Source organism: Callospermophilus lateralis, chromosome 5 (assembly GCF_048772815.1).
Source record: "Callospermophilus lateralis isolate mCalLat2 chromosome 5, mCalLat2.hap1, whole genome shotgun sequence".
Lineage (NCBI taxonomy): Eukaryota > Metazoa > Chordata > Mammalia > Rodentia > Sciuridae > Callospermophilus > Callospermophilus lateralis.
In genome coordinates this window covers 72354990-72372225 of record NC_135309.1, presented here as the reverse complement: position 1 = coordinate 72372225, position 17236 = coordinate 72354990, and the positions used below count along the sequence as shown (strand labels likewise).

Below are 17236 nucleotides of genomic sequence, written 5' to 3'. Positions count from 1 at the left end.
ATGACTGGAAGTATGGATCTAGAATTCAGAGGAGATTATAAAATAAATGCCTGAGAGAAAAATATAAATCCTTGAAAGGATAAAATCACCAAGACCAGAAACTTAAACATTTAAAAAATAATAATTCCAAGAAAACAATTTAGGTGGATAGTTGTGTTAGTTCCTGGAGCTGCTATAAGAAATGACTGGATGGTACACAACAAAAATCTATTCACTTTCAGTTTTGGAGATCTGAAGTCCAAAATCAAGGTATTAGCAGGGCTGTATTCCCTCTGGAAGCTCTAGGGGAATACATCTAGGGAATATATCTGTTCTTTGCTTCTTTAAGTTTCTCATGGGTAGTGCCATTCCTTAGCTTGTGGCTGCATCATTCCAATCTCTGTCTCCATGGTCACATAGCTTCCTCCTCTTCTCCATGTATTCTCTGTGTACATGTGATTGCACTTAGGGCCCACCTGTATACTCCAGGATAAATGTCTCCTTGCAAGATTCTTAATTTAATTACATAATTTGCCTATAAAGTAATATTCAAAAGTTCTGAGCCTTAAGATGTGGGTATATCTTTTTGAGGAACCACCATTCACCCAACTATAGTAGGCCTAAAATCTCAGGGAGAATAGATAGACAGCTGAGATCAAACTTCAACTAAATGTTAGAAATTAGAGGTGAAGGAAAGGAGATAAACAAAAGTTTTTTCCCCCAGAAGTAGCATGTTTAAGTATATATATTCATATATATACATATGTTTTAATAAAAACATATAATACAATTATTTATATATAAATTGATGCATATTTTAGTTAGATATATTTGAGAATTTTTTTGTGTGAGAGCAAAGAAGCAAGTAAAGAAGGTGATATGAAAGACAAAACAGGAAGCAAGGGAATGAAATGAAGATAAAAACATGAAGGAGATGAAAATGGAAAATAATATTTTTCAGATTATAGGGTTAGCATAAAAAGTGGGGACAGTTTTTTCCTGTGAACTAATAGGGAGAAAAGTAGAGACTACAAAGAAAATTGTTGATATGAGAAGAGAGCAGTGAGTTCACTCTCCTAATAGGAAAATTATCCAAAAGTCAAGCAGTAGGAATGGAGTGGAGAATTGTGAAGAGAGGACAATATAAAATAATATCTGAAGGCAATAGGAAGAGTTTAACTTGAGGTCCAGCTGTAGAAAATGTGTAAGTAAACTTCTAGAGAATATAGTCATCATCATTAAATAACTACTTTTTACTGAGGTCAATAGGAAGAATAGAGAAAATGAATAGTTAATTGTGTGTTGGATGCTACAGAATGATAGAGAGGAGTAAGATAAACAGGTGACTGATCTTATGATATCTGGAAGGACATATTTTAAATGGTTGACTATGAATTTTAGTTTATGTGGAGAAGTTTGAGAAGCAGTGGAGGGCCAAATAAACAAGAATCATTAGAAATAATCATGATATTTTCCCATTATGAGAATGAAGTATGTTAGTAGAAGTAATGGAGCTTGAGAGGATGATGAGAGCAAACAAATACCAAATACTCTATTTAAAGTTTAATAGGGGAAAGAGGTACAGAAATCAATCCAGCTGTCATTTCCTACAGAGTTGTGCACAAAAATAAATATCAGAAAGATATTTATTAGAGCTATTATATATTTTTCATTGTGTTATTCAGCCTGGACCTGGTAATGATATCAATGGATAAAAGATTCACTTCTTTTCCTTGCTTACGATGTGTTAACACCTTTGTCTTGCTATTGTCACTTACTTGGAAAGTCAGAATCAATTTAAATGGTAGTAAGTTTTTTCTTAGTGATGATGAAATGAGAAAGGGAGGAAAAAAGAAAAAGAAGGTAAGTCTATTGGTTGTAGTTTAAATTCTATTAAATACGCAGGAGGCTGGTTCTTAGCATGTTTCTGGCAAAGGAAACTTAAAACTTCAAAGCCTTGTTGTATTTAAATAGTCTTGAGTTTACTGTGTATTTATGCACACACACAAGCTCACACACATTTGACTAAACACTTTCTTTCATATACAAACATTTTACCTACACGGCACAGTCACATTTGGATGAATTTATAAATATGGTGAAATAATTCAAAATCTGGTGTATCACTTACCAATATCCTTTGCATTCATCTGCTTTTTCCCCCCTTATGTGATTGTTATATTTCCATTTGGAATCAGTGGCCATTGTATGAGAAGGTCTTGAAAAATATTACAGGAAAAGGAAATTACAACCAAAGCCTTCAGGAATATGAGAACTAGAGATCCATTGCTCTCAAGTGAATGTATAATATTCTCCCTTTAAAAGTTCTCCATGGAGGTTTTACACATGAAACAAATTTTTGGAAAAATTGAACACATCAACCAACTGTCAAATAACATCCAATGCTGAGCAGCATACAACGATTTACTGTTTCTGTAAAGGTATATATTTAATCTCAAATTACATATTTGCGGCGAAAAAGTCGGTAAATGTGAGGAAAATGATACCCTATATCAATGGAAAATATGAAGACCTAGTCATTCTTACACTTACACATTCATGCGCATGGTGTCGCTCTTTACTGAGAATGTTTCTGCGAAGAAAGGCACCGTATCTTCCTCCAGAAAATTCGTCAGGTAGTGAGAAATCCGTTGCGAATTCTCTCTCACTAGAAGCTCATAAAACGGATCCTTGCGAGGAAGTTTTATGTAAGGCGTTCTATATACTGTAGATATCTATGAATCCTTATGCGTGTATCATGCTGTTTTCCTTGCAAAGAGACCCGGGAGCCTGGCACCTTCTGTTCTCGCTTCTGCTCCTCACAGACTGGGAGGCCGGGAGCGGTCAGCTCCACTACTCTGTCTCGGAGGAGGCAAAACACGGCACCTTTGTGGGTCGCATCGCGCAGGACCTGGGGCTGGAGATAACAGAATTGGTGCCACGCCTGTTCCGGGTGGCGTCCAAGGACCGCGGGGACCTTCTGGAGGTAAATCTGCAGAATGGCATTTTGCAGAGTGTAGCATCCATCTGGAGGTGATCGTGGACAGGCCACTTCAGGTTTTTCATGTGGAGGTGGAGGTTAAAGATATTAATGACAATCCGCCGGTATTCCCTGAAAATAACAAAAGCATAATGATTGCAGAATCTAGACGTCCAGAAACCAGATTTCCACTAGATGGCGCTTCGGATGCAGATATTGGCGCAAACGCTGCCTTGACCTACCGACTGGATCCCAACGATTATTTCACTTTGGATACGCAAAACAATCGTGAACAAACGTCTTCGTTATCACTTGTGTTAAGGAAAACATTAGACAGGGAGGCAATTCAGGAACATAGTTTATTACTGACAGCCAGTGATGGAGGTAAACCAGAGCTGACAGGCACAGTTCAGCTGTTGATCATAATTCTGGATGTGAATGACAATGCTCCAGAATTTGATCAATTCGTTTATAAAGTTAAAGTGTTAGAGAATGCACTTAATGGAACACTCCTGATTAAACTAAATGCCACAGATCCTGATGATGGTACTAATGGAGATATAGTTTACTCTTTTAGAAGGCCCATGTCTCCCTCAGTGGTGTATGCATTTAACATAAATTCCAACGATGGAGAAGTTAGGACAAAAGGTAAACTGGATTTTGAAGAAAAGAAATTATATGAAATATCCGTGGAGGCAGTTGACAAAGGGAATATTCCAATGACGGGTCATTGTACCCTTTTGGTGGAAGTACTAGATATAAACGATAATGCCCCTGAAGTAACCATCACTACTCTGTCACTTCCCATCAGAGAAGATACACAACCTAGTGCAGTCATCGCCCTGATCAGCGTGTCCGACCGTGACTCTGGTGTCAACGGACAGGTCACCTGCTTTCTGACGCCCCCTGTCCCCTTTAAGCTGGTGCCCACCTTCAAGAATTATTATTCGCTAGTGCTGGACAGCGTTCTGGATCGTGAGACTATATCTGACTATAAGCTGATGGTGACAGCGCGTGATGGCGGCTCGCCTTCCTTGTCGGCCACAGCCAGCATGTCCGTGGAGGTGGCCGACGTGAACGACAATGCACCAGCGTTCACGCAGACCGAGTACACCGTGTTCGTGAAGGAGAACAACCCACCGGGATTCCACATCTTCACAGTGTCCGCGCGGGACACGGACGCGCGGGAGAACGCGCTAGTGTCCTACTCTCTGGTTGAGCGTCGGGTGGGCGAGCGTGCGCTGTCGAGCTACGTGTCAGTGCACGCAGAGAGCGGCAAGGTGTATGCGCTGCAGCCCTTGGACCATGAGGAGTTGGAGCTGCTGCAATTCCAGGTGACCGCGCGCGACGCTGGCGTGCCCTCCCTGAGCAGCAACGTGACGCTACAGGTGTTTGTATTGGACGAGAATGACAACGCGCCCACGCTGCTGCCTCCTCGGGCAGGTGGCTCTATGAGCGAGCTGGTGCCACTGTCAGTGGATGTGGGCCAAGTGGTGGCGAAGGTGCGCGCTGTTGATGCGGATTCGGGCTACAATGCGTGGTTATCGTATGAGCTGCAGACGCTGGCGAGCGGTGTGCGCAGCCCGTTCCGTGTAGGGCTGTATACTGGTGAGATCAGTATCACGCGCGCCCTGGATGAGGTGGACGCGCCACGCCAGCGACTGCTGGTGCTAGTGAAGGACCATGGCGAACCAGCACTGACCGCCACTGCCACAGTGCTGGTGTCACTGGTGGAGAGTGGTCAGGTGTCAAAGGTCTCTTCGCGGTCGTCCACCAGTGCCTCTGGCCCAGAGGCGGCGCTGGTGGATGTCAACGTGTACCTGATCATCGCGATCTGCGCGGTGTCCAGCCTGTTGGTGCTCACGCTGGTGCTGTACATGGCATTTCGCTGCTCCGCGGTGCCCACGGAGGGCGCGTGCGGCCGTGGGAAGCCCACGCTGGTGTGCTCCAGTGCGGTGGGGAGCTGGTCTTACTCGCAACAGAGGCTACAGAGGGTGTGTTCTGGAGAGGTCCCACCCAAGACCGACTTAATGGCCTTTAGCCCGGGTCTTGCTCCAGTTTTGAGTTCTGCAGAAGAAACATGCCAGGGAGAAGGGCAGGCAGAGTTCTTGAAAGCGGTAAGTTCCTATTTTAAAGAATAGACTTTTTTTTTTTAACATATTTGCTTTTTATTTTTGGTTAAAGAATTTTTGTAAATCCTGGACAATCTGATAATTTTTTTTGTCCTTAGATATTAAAATATATACATACATCTTAAGAAATAGTCTTAACTAAATATTTTAGCCTTCTTGACAGTTGTTCATTTAAAATATCTTTAACCCCAATTTTGAGATTGTTTCTTAGGTTAATTTTAATTTCCCTGCTCTTTATCATCTTTAACAATTTGGTTATTGACATTTAGGTTGGATTATTCTTCATAGTGAAACCTGAAGTCACCACAATGAAGTGTCCAAAACTGAAATAATTTGGTTTTGTTGTCCTGTTAATAGTTTTCTGTATTTATTACGTATTCACCATTTACAAAAATCCCACATTTTGAGAACTTAAGCAGTTTTAAAAATGTTGTTTTAATGAGGCTAATCAAAATTTAAATTTTTGAATCTTTTTATTTAATTTACAAATATGCCTACATACATGTATTATTTTAAAGTGTTTCATAACTTTTCACGGAAATGCCTCATTTTACAGTTCATTTTTTTTTTCTTTTAAATAATTTCTTTTTGCACTCCTTTGTTGTCTTTTAGGCACATCAATATTTCCCTCTCAGGTATCCCATAACAAGCTCCTTGTGATTTTCCTTTCATATTTTTATTTGCACTCAGATAATTATTCATTAATTTACATTCATGTAGTGATTTTTTATTATTGTTTTGTTTTAAATATTTAACACATTATGTATTTTAGATCTCTTTGTCACAAGACTTTTTGGAAATCTTTTATTTTAGTTAGTTATGTATGACAGCAGAATGCATTACAAATTATATTACATGTATAGAGCACAATTTTTCATATCTCTGGTTGTACACAAAGTAGAGTCACACCATTTGTGTCTTAATACATGTAAGTAGGGTAGTGATGTACATCTCATTCCACCAACTTTCCTAACCCCATGCCCCCTCCCTTCCCCTCCCTCCCCTTTGCTCTATCTAGAGTTGTCTAATCCACCCATGCTCCCCACCCCAAGCCCATTATGAATCAGCATCCTTATATCAGACAAAACATTTGGCATTTGGTTTTGCAAATGTGATACTATTAATAGCTGTATGGTAATGATAGTGTGGACATATCACTACACATTCAGTTATTCACCTGGGGATGAGCAAACACGTTGTTTTTAGTGTTCTTTTACAAAGAACATGTTGTACTATCATTTTATGTATTTCCTAAAAACAGATACTTGATTCTCACAGTGGAATTGATCACCAAAGAGTATCAATAATTTTAATTTTGAAGTATGTTAATAGGTGGTTTTCCAAAAATTTTGTAGTACTTGAAATTTCCACCAAACAGTTAAGAGCATTCTTTTCATCTTATCTCCAGAAGCAATAGAGGATTTACTTTCTGTTGCTGTGATCAGTCAAATATCAAACAAATATTTTATTATTTGTTTTAATCAGTTATACATGACAGTAGAATGCACTTATATACTTTGATGTATCATACATAGATGGATATAATTTCTCATTTTTCTGAGTATACATATTGTAGAATCACATTAGTCATACAGTCACATACATACATGCAGTAATAATGTCTGTTTCATTCTACTATTTTTCTTATCCCCACATCCCCTGCCTTCCCCTCCTTTCATTTCTCTCTACTTAATCTGAGGTAACTTTTTTTTTTGCATTACAATTCTTAATACACATAAATACCACACTTTTTGTAATGCTAAGTATGAAGTCAGCAAATCCCCCCAAAACAAATACCGGAATGTTTTCTCTGATATAGGGAGGTTACTCATAGTGGAATTGGGAGGGAGAGCATGGGAGGAGTAGATGAATTCTAGATAGGGAAGAGGGGTGGGAGAGAAAGGGAGGGGGCAGGAGATTAACAAGGATGGTGGAATGTGATGGACACCACTGTACAAAGTACAAGTATGAAGACTTGAATTGGGTGTCAATATACTTTATATACAAACAGAAATATCTGTTATTTTGATTTTAAATTCCTATATGTCACCAGTGGAATTGAGAATTTTATGTTATTTTGTTTTGGACTTTATTGTCTTTGATTTATCAATAAAACTCTTTACCCATTTTCACATATGAAAAAAATGTGGTTCTTAATTTGGGAAAATTCTTTGGACAACATAAATATTACCTATTTATGTGCTAAGTGCATCACAAATGTACTTTTCTCCAGTGTCATTTCTACTGATTTGTTTATAGAATATTTTGCAATATAAAAGTGTTCAAAATTCATATAGTCAAACATGTCTAATTTTTATTTTATGCATTTTAAAGTTTGAAGGTTAGTTTGAAAAGTCTTTCTAACCTCTGTATTGAAATTCACTGGGCTAGGGGTAAAGCTCAGTGGTAGAACACAGGACTAACATGCACCAGGCCCTTAGTTCTATCTCCAGCACCATAAATAAATAAATAAATAAATAAATAAATAAATACACACACACATATATATATATATACATATATATAATTCATTAATTAAATTTATTTAATAAATACATATTCAATGTTCTTTATATACCAGGGGTTTTACAGAATAGGAATATAGCTTTGAAATTCATTCTTTTTTTGTTGTTGTTAAATACAAATTTCTAGATTGGTGCCATTTAATTTTTGCCTGAAAATTTTCTTTAATACGTCTTGTGTTCTGGTACTGAATTCACTCAAATTTGTGAAAATTTTTTATTGCACTTTCATTTTTGAAAACGTATTTTTACTGGATATATAGGATAATTTTTGAAAGGTGTTATTCATTCCCTCCTCTCCTGGCTTGAATAGTTTCTGATGAGAAGATTGCTATTGTTTTTACCTTTGTTCTGCTGTGTGTAACTTCTTTCCCCTCCATCACTTCTTATAGTGTCAGTTTAAAGTATCCTTTTAAAAATGTCATTTTTATCATTGATTTTTGCAAATTGATCATTACGTTCTTTAGTCTTATTTTCTTTATGTTAGTCTATTTGGGGTTTGTTGATTTTCTTGATCTGTGGATTTACCATTTTCACCAAATTTGGGAAAATTTTAACCATATTGCTTCAAATATTTTTTCTTCCTTTCTGCCTTTCTGTGACTCCAATTACACATATGTTGGACCATCTGATGTTTTCTTTGTCTTTTCACTCTCTGTGCCTCATTTAAGATACATTTACTGGTATATTTTCAACTCCACTAATTTTTCCTTTTGTAGTGTCATGTCTTCTAATCCTAACCAGTATATTTTGAAAAATTCAGACAGTATATTTCTTATCTCTGTGAGATTCCACTTGGGTCTTTCATTTTATTTATCTCCACATAATATTCATCTTTTGATCTATATACTTGATTACATAAGTATATTTATTATAGATGTTTTAACACTCTTGTCTCCCTGTTTGAATGTTTTTCTCTGCTTCTTTTGATTGATCTTTCTTTTTGAGTGGATTGTGTGGATTTGCATGGCAGGTAATATTTGATTAGATGCCAGACATGGTGAATTTTACATTGTTAGGTACTGAAGTGTGTGTGTGTGTGTGTGTGTGTGTGTGTGTATGTGTGTGTGTGTTTTTTCCTTTAAAGTGATGATTCTCCACCAGGGACAATTTTGCTCCTGCCCCAGTAGATAATCTGAAAATACCTGGATACATTTTAGTACTTACAACTAGGGTATTGCTATAGAACCTAGTGATAGAGGCCAGAGAGACTGCTAAATATCCAATAATTGCTGCTAAACATCCCACATAACAAAGAATTATCCAGATCAAAATATCAATAGTGTTGCTCTGTTTTCAAGAGCATTGAACTTAATTTGATGTGAAGTTGAGTTTCTTGATACAATTTTTTTCTTTCAAAGCTTGATTTTAAGCTTTGTTAGTGCACATTTAGGATACTTTTAGCATAGGACTAATTTGACCAGCTTTTAACATAATAATGCCTTAGGACACCACCTAATGCCCTGTAAAGTCTTAAGAAGTCTCTTTTCTCTGACTGATGGGAGTGCAAAATATTTCCAGCCCTGAATGAGTTCTAGGAATTATTCTGCTTACTCATTTGAAGTGATTATTTCCCTGGATTTGTGGAGTTTTACCCAATGCACATGCACATTACTACTATTCAACCAAATTTTGTAGAAGACCCCTCTGCAGATCTGTGGAGCTCTTTCTCAGTTCATTTTCTTATATCCTTCTTTGCAAATTCTATTTTTCTGGGCCTTGCTTAGCTTTGATTTCTTTATGCTGGTGCAGTGAGGCCACTGGGCTGTTTACTTTTCCCCCTTGCTATTGCCTAGTGTGATGAGGACATTCTTAAGGTTGATCTTATTTGTATTCTCTCTTGAAGATTGTAGCCTTCCTTACCTATTGTATGAAAACAGTTCCTTTATATACTTTATGCAGTTTTCTTATTGTTTATCATGGTAGGATAAAACAGAAGTTCATACATTATTGTATATCATTGCAAAATATCTGTCTACTCTGTTTGTTTCTTTGAATTTTAAATTCCAAAGAGTTTGTTATTAATATCAACATTTTTAAAATCAGAATTTACTTGGATATCTTTTCATTAACCCCTATATTTTCAACCTTATTCATTACATTAAGTACATTCTTATGAAAGGATGAAGCTCAATATTGCTTTTTAAACTTAATATTATGCCTTTCTTTTAATGTAGAATTTAGATAATTCATGTTTAGTGTGATGCATTATATATGTATTATATATTTTATTTCATGTTTATTGGTTATTTTACTTTTTTAATATTTATTTTTTAGTTGTAGTTGGACACAATACCCTTATTTTAATATGGTGCTGAGGATTGAACATAGGGCTTTGCATGTACCAGGTGAGTGCTCTACCACTGAACCACAACCCAGCCCTGGTTATTTTACTTTTTTGTCCCTTTTTATTTTCATGATTTTGGTGATTTACTAAAAAGGAATGCTTATTATCTTACCTCGTTTAATTTGGAAGTTCTAATATAGTTTTTGTCTCTAATAATGCTCATATTCTTTCCTACTTATCTCTGTATTTTAACATTATAATTGTGAATATAACATACTTATGGAAAAGTGATTAAACACACATGTATGGTTTAACACATATTTATAAATCAGACATGCTGTAATCTCAAAGAACTGGAACAATGCAAAGATTTTTTTTTTGGATGGTGGTGCTGGGGATTGAACCCAGGGACTTGTACATACTAGGCAAGTACTCTACCAACTGAGACATATCCCCAGCCCTAATGACAAGATCTATTTTTTAACTCATTTAATCTCCTTTGAATTATATGCCATTTTATCAGGTTTCAAGCATTAGAGGCCTAAATTTTTATTTTTTTATTTTTTAGTTGTAGATAGATGCCGCAGTCTGGCTGCAGCAAAATAACCGGGGGATGACGAACAACTTGTGTAGATTGATACAGCAGGAGTGGGAGCCGTTTATTGTAGGACAACAGAGGTATTTATATATGCCACACAGCTTATCTTAATTAACATAAACTAGATACAGCAGTCAACCAATAAGGAATCTCCACACTTAATGGCTCGCTGGAGCCACCTCACAAACCACTCCCCCTGGCAAAATGCCAGGCGCCATCCTGACTTGTTTACAGACTCTAACAGATAGACACAATGTCTTTATTGTATTTATGTATTTATTTATTTATTTATGTGGTGCTGAGGATCAAACTCAGTGCCTCATACTTGCTAGGCAAGCACTCTACTACTGAGCCACAACTCCAGCCCTAGAAGACCTTATTATTTTAATTGTTTATACAATCAAGATTTTTAAAAGTAAATGTAGAAAACAGGCTCAAGAAAGCTAAAAGTGGGGTTTTTGAAATAATCAATAATAATGATAACCTCTAGTGCAGTTGAACCAGAAAAAAAGACACAGGAAGAAAAAATGATATCAAGAATTTACAAGGCTCAATTTTAGAATTTTATACAAAATTATATTTTGTTCTGGTGTAGAGAATCACTTGCTAAAAAATAAATGATTTTTTAAAATGAAAAACAAAAGAAGAAGAATTGGTTGGTGTGGTGGTGCATGCCTGTAATCTCAGTGGCCTGGGAAGCTGAGGCGGGAGGATCACAAGTTCAAAGCCAGCCTCAACAGAAGTGAGGCACCAAGCAAATCAGTGAGACCCTGTCTCTAAATAAAATACAAAATAGGGCTGGCTATGTGGCTCAGTGGTCAAGTGCCCCTGAGTTCAATGTATGCTCCCCCTATAAAAATGATTAAAAGGGGAATGTCACTAGAATATAGAAAATGCTAACATGTAGCTGAGAGTTTAGATTAATTGGGAATATACTCTGAAAAATGTCACCTGCTATAACTGACATAAGAGGAAATAAAGCTCTGAACAATCCTTTGACCACTAAGGAAACTGAATTAGTAATCAGAAGCATTCCCACCAATAAAACTCTAGGTACAGATAATTTCAATAATAAGTTCTATGTTCAAGTGAGAAATAATTCAAAGAGTATATAAATCTTTGAGTATAGAAGGAGATGCCACTTTTATATTATTTAAGAAACTACCATAAATTGAATACTACTGGCAAAGAAATAAATAGGGAAGAAAAGCAAGGATATGGAAGTATCACTCTGAAACTTAAATGCAAGAATTTTTTTTTAAACTTAAAGTAAATCAAGGAATATATAGAATGAATTATAAATTGTGATCTAATTATGATCAAATGTGTCTTTCCAAGAAAATACAGGTTCATTTGCCGAAGGAAAACCACAAATGTCATTCAATACATTAATTCTCGCAAGAGAAAAAACTCGCACATGCATACAACATTTGACATCAATTCTAATTTTAAAAAATTCATATAAACAATGACAGAGGCAATATATATAAACATTCAACTGGAAAAATCAGCTGGAAATAAAATTTTTTAAATTTCAGTTTGCTTTGGGTTTGGGTTTGGGGGGTTTTTGTTTTTGTTGTGGGGGATACTTGGAATTGAACCCAGGGGTGCTCTATCACTGAACCACATGCAGCTGTTTTATTTTTTTATTTTGGGACAGAATCATGTAGGTTGGTTAAGGCCTCACTAAGCTGCTAAGGGTGACTCCCAACTTCGATTCTCTTGCCCAGCCTCCTGAGTTGTTGCGATTACAGGCATGCACCAGTGCACCCAAAGGAAATGAAATTTTAAAAGATATTACACTTTAAACTATCAGGTATCTGGATATAAATCTAATAAAGCACTTGCAAGATTTCTATGGAAAAAAATCCATCTCTACCCTGAGCCAATGAACATACCTATATTTTAGAGTAGAAGCTTTATGATTTTTGTCTTTTATACTTGGGAAAATCTCTTCTTTTTTTTAACTGCTTATAGTGTCATTCCTATGACATATATACTGTTCATAATTATATGAGTCTTTATAGGTGTAAAATCTATTTTATTAATCTTTTTGTCTTATATCAGTACCGCAAGTATGACATAGTTATTATAACTGTAGTTTTTAATTAAGGCTTGAGAGCTGGTAGTATAAATCCTCCTACTTTGATGTTCAAAGGGAAGTAATTCTATTTATTTTTGCTGTAAATTTTAATTGACAAATAATAATTGTTACTATTTATGGGTATAGTTAATAGTAATATACTGTGTTTCAAAATTGCTAATAGTTATTTTTATGGAATAGATTTATATTCTCGCCATAAAAATTAAATTGATGAGGTGGGTATGTTAATCAGCTTTTTTCCCCCCAGTAGTAGTAATTGAACCCACAGCCTTACACATTCTAGGCAAGTGCTCTACTACGAAGCTACAGCTGCAGCCCTTTTAAAAATATTTATTTTTGAGACATTGTTTTGCTAATTTTCTCAGGTTGACCTCAAAGTTGCCATTCTCTGTCTCAATATCCACCTAGAGGAAAACATCACATGGGCAGCAGGAATGTAGCTCTATAGTAGAGCTCTTACTTAGCTATCTTGAGGTTCTGGGTTCAATCCCCAGTGCTGAAAAAAATCACCTTATATTCCAGTTTTATCTTATCTAAGAATTGATAATTCTTGACCATCACTATTTCATTTAAACTGTGGTTTTTAAAGTTTCACATATACAAAACAAATTCTAGTTGAGTTTTGAATTTTGATTGGTATTGAATTAAATCTATAGATCATTTTTTGGGGAGCTAATATCTTCAAAACATGCATTTCCAACTCATGAACATAGTATAGTCTCTTCTTATTTAGGTCCTCTCCAATGTTTCTCTAAAGAGTCTTGTAACTTTTTTCCATGCTGCATCACTGTAATATGCTGATTTTCAGTCTTTTGGGTATAAACCAAGGAGTGGGATAGCTGGGTCAAATGGTGGTTCCATTCCAAGTTTTCTAAGGAATCTCCACATCTGCTTTCCAGAGTGATTGCACCAATTTGCAGTACCATCGTCAATGTATGAATGTACCTCCCCCCACACCCATATCCTTGCCAACACTTCTTATTCTTTCCTGATTGAAGTCAGGTGAAATCTTAGAGTAGTTTTGATTTGCATTTCTCTAATTTCTAGAGATGATAAACTTTTTTTTATATGTTTGTTGATCAATTGTATATCTTCTTCTTTGAAGTGTCTGTTCAATTCCTGTGCCCATTTGTTGATTGGGTTATTTGTTTTTTTGTTGTTGTTAAGTGTTTTGGGTTCTTTATATATCCTGGAGATTAGTGCTGTATCTGATATGCATGTGGTAAAGATTTTCTCCCAATCTGTAGGCTCTCTCTTCATGTTATTTATTGTTTCCTTTGTCGAGAATAAGCTTTTAGTTTGAATCTATCCCATTTATTGATTCTTTATTTTACCTCTTCTGCTTTAAAAGTCTTGTTAAGAAAGTCAGGTCCTAAGCTGACATGATGAAGATTTGGGCCTAATTTTTCTTCTAATAGGCACAGAATGTCTCTTCTAGTGCCTAAGTCTTTGATATACTTTGAGTTGATTTTTGTGTAGGGTGAGAGATAGAGGTTTAATTTCATTTTTTAACATATGATATGGATTTCCAGTTTTCTTAGCACCATTTGATGAAGAGGCTATCTTTTCTCCAATGTATGTTTTTGGCACCTTTGTCAAGTATGAGATAACTGTATTTATGTGGATTTGTATCTGTGTCTTCTATCCTGTACTATTGGTCTACATGTCTATTTTGGTGCCAATACCATGCTGTTTTTGTTACTATTGCTCTATAGTATAGCTTAAGTTCTGGTATTGTGATACTTCCTGCTTTTTTCTTCTTACTAAGGATTGCTTTGGGACTTTTATTTTTCCAAATGAATTTCATAATTGCTTGTTCTATTTCTATGAAGAACATCATTGGCATTTTAATAGGAATTACCTTTTATCTGTATAATACTTTTGATAGTATGGCCATTTTGACAATATTAATTCTGCCTATTCAAGAACATGGGAAATCTTTCCATCTTCTAAGGTCTTCTTCAACTTCTTTCTTTAGTGTTATGTAGTTTTCATTGTAGAGATATTTTTCACCTCTTTTGTTAGATTGATTTCCAAGTATTTTATTTTTTTGAGGCTGTTGTGAATGATGTAGTTTTCCTGACTTATCTTTCAGAAGATTCATCACTGATGTATAGAAATGCATTTGATTTATGGGTGTTGGTTTTATGTCCTGATACTTTGCTGAATTCATTTATTAGTTCTAGAAGTATTCTGGTGGAATTTTTTTTGGATCTTTTAAATATAGAATCATGTTGAAGGCACATAGTGATTTGTCTGATTTCTTCTTTTTCTATTCACATCCTTTTAATTTCCTTAGTCTGTCTTATTGCTTTGGCTACGATTTCAAGGACTATGTTGAATAGAAGTGGTGAAAGAGGGCATTCCAGTTTTTAGAGGAATACTTTCATTTTTTACTCCATTTACAATGATGTTGGTCTTGGCCTTAGCATAGGTAGCTTTTACAATGTTGAGGTATGTAACTAGTATCCCTAGTTTTTCTAGTGTTTTGAACATGAAAGCTATATTTTGTCAAATTCTTTGCTGAATTTATTGAGATAATGATGATTATTGTCTTTAAGTCTATTGCTATGATGAATTACATTTATTTATTTCCATATGTTGAACCAACCTTGCATCCCTGTGATCCCACTTGATTGTGGTGCAGTATCTTTTAACATGCTTTTGTATGCAATTTGCAATCTGATTGAAATTTTTTGCATGTATGTTCGTCAGGGATATTGGTGTGAAGTTTTCTTACCTTGATGTATCTTTGTGTGGTTTTGGTATCAGGGTGATACTAGCCTCATAGAATGAGTTTGGAAGTGTTTCCTCCTTTTTGATTTCATGGAATAATTTGAGGAGTATTTGATGTTAGTTCTTCTTTGAAGTTCTTGTAGAACTTGGCTAAGAATTCATCTAGTCCTGGGCTTTTCTTGGTTGGTAGGCTTTTGATGGTATCTTCTATTTTATTGCTTGAAGTTGATTTGTTTAAATTATGTATGTCCAATTGATTTAGTTTGGGTAGATCATATGCCTCTAGAAATTTGTTGATGTCTTCAAGATTTTATATTTTATTGAAGTATAAATTTTCATAATAGTTTCTAATTATCTTCTGTGATTCAGTAGTGTCCACCGTGATATTTCCTTTTTCATCACAAATTTTAGTAGTTTGAGTTTTCTCTTTCTCTTTGTTAGTGTAGCTAAGGGTTTATCAATTTTATTTATTTTTTAAAGAACCAACTTTTTGTTTTGTCATTTTTTTGAATTGTTTCTTTTGTTTCAATTTCATTAATTTCAGCTCTGATTTTAATACTTCCTGTCTTCTGATTTTGGTGTTGATTTGTTCTCCTTTTTCCTAAGGCTTTGAGGTGTAATGTTTGGACATTTTTTTGTCTTTTTATTCTTTTAATGTATGGTATGAGCTCAATGCAATGAACTTTCCTATTAGCATTGCCTTCATAGTGTCACAGAGATTTTGATATGTTGTATCAGTGTTCTCATTAACCTCTAAGTATTTTTTTATTTCCTCCCCGATTTCTCCTGCTATCCATTCATCATTCAATAGCATGCTATTTAGTCTCCAGATGTTGGAGTAGCTTCTATATTGTATTTTAACATTGATTTCTAGTTTTATTTAACATTGATTTCTAGTTTTATTTTATTATGATCTGATAGAATGCAGGGTGGTATTCTTTCTTTTTTTTTGTATTTGCTGAAGGTTCTTTTTGGCATAACATATGGTCCATTTTAGAGAAGAATCCATGTGCTGCTGAGAAGAGAAGAAAGCATATTTGCTCAATGATGGATGAAATAGTCTAGTCTTCACTTCCCAAATGCTTGATTTATAAATTTGGCAACATAGTTGCTTTTCTAATTTCAAGATTTTCCATTTTACCTTCAAAGCTGACCATTTTCAGTTGTGCAAAGTATTCAACAAATGCAGAAATAAAAAGCAGCATTTTGAAATTAGTTGAGGTCAGTGCAGTTCTACTCTGAAATCAGTTTAGCTAAAGGAATCTGGCACTCTTGTTGAATGAAAGGATATGGGATATGCCTACCATTTGACTTTGAGAGGATAAGCAAGATTTACTCATGATGCCTGGATTTGGGGTGGATTCCAATCTATCATTGCTCTGTCACATGTCAATTACCACATAAAAGTTCAAACATAATGTCAAATCCAAAAACCATGGAGAAAAGAGTTCAGTTCCCAAAGGAACAGAAAGAGCTTAACAATGTGAAACGTCATCTAGAATATATTGGCGTTAAATTAGTACTGCTGAAACAATACATTGAGGATTTACAGTAACACCTGGAAGTTCCTTCTAATGTGCATATAAATTGAATTATGAAGCTTTTTATATAACCTGTTTTATGGCCTTATAGATTTCATGAACCAAATGAAAACTGAAATCTCCATTCCACATTCCATCCTTTATCTTGAGATAAAATATTTCAAGGTAGAGTTTTAAGTATCCATATTTCTTATGCCTCATTCAAAGAAATCTTATCTCAATTTTGGATGTTATCTCTTTTTATCTTGTATGTGAAACTCCAGTAGATTTAATATCGGCATTCATCACCTGTGAAACCCTTCATGTGTCCTTCAAACCAATTAATTTGGAATTCTCAGTGCTTTCTGTGCCAGTGGA

At 35.4% G+C, this 17236-nt stretch overlaps 1 protein-coding gene across 1 annotated transcript; it reads left to right on the top strand.

Moving 5' to 3' along the window:
• Nucleotides 1-2737: 2737 nt before the first annotated feature.
• Pcdha13 (protocadherin alpha 13) lies at nt 2738-5100 on the top strand. The gene is given in 2 exon segments (XM_076855965.2): nt 2738-2984; nt 2987-5100. Coding segments are annotated over 2 exon segments (2361 nt in total).
• Nucleotides 5101-17236: the final 12136 nt, after the last annotated feature.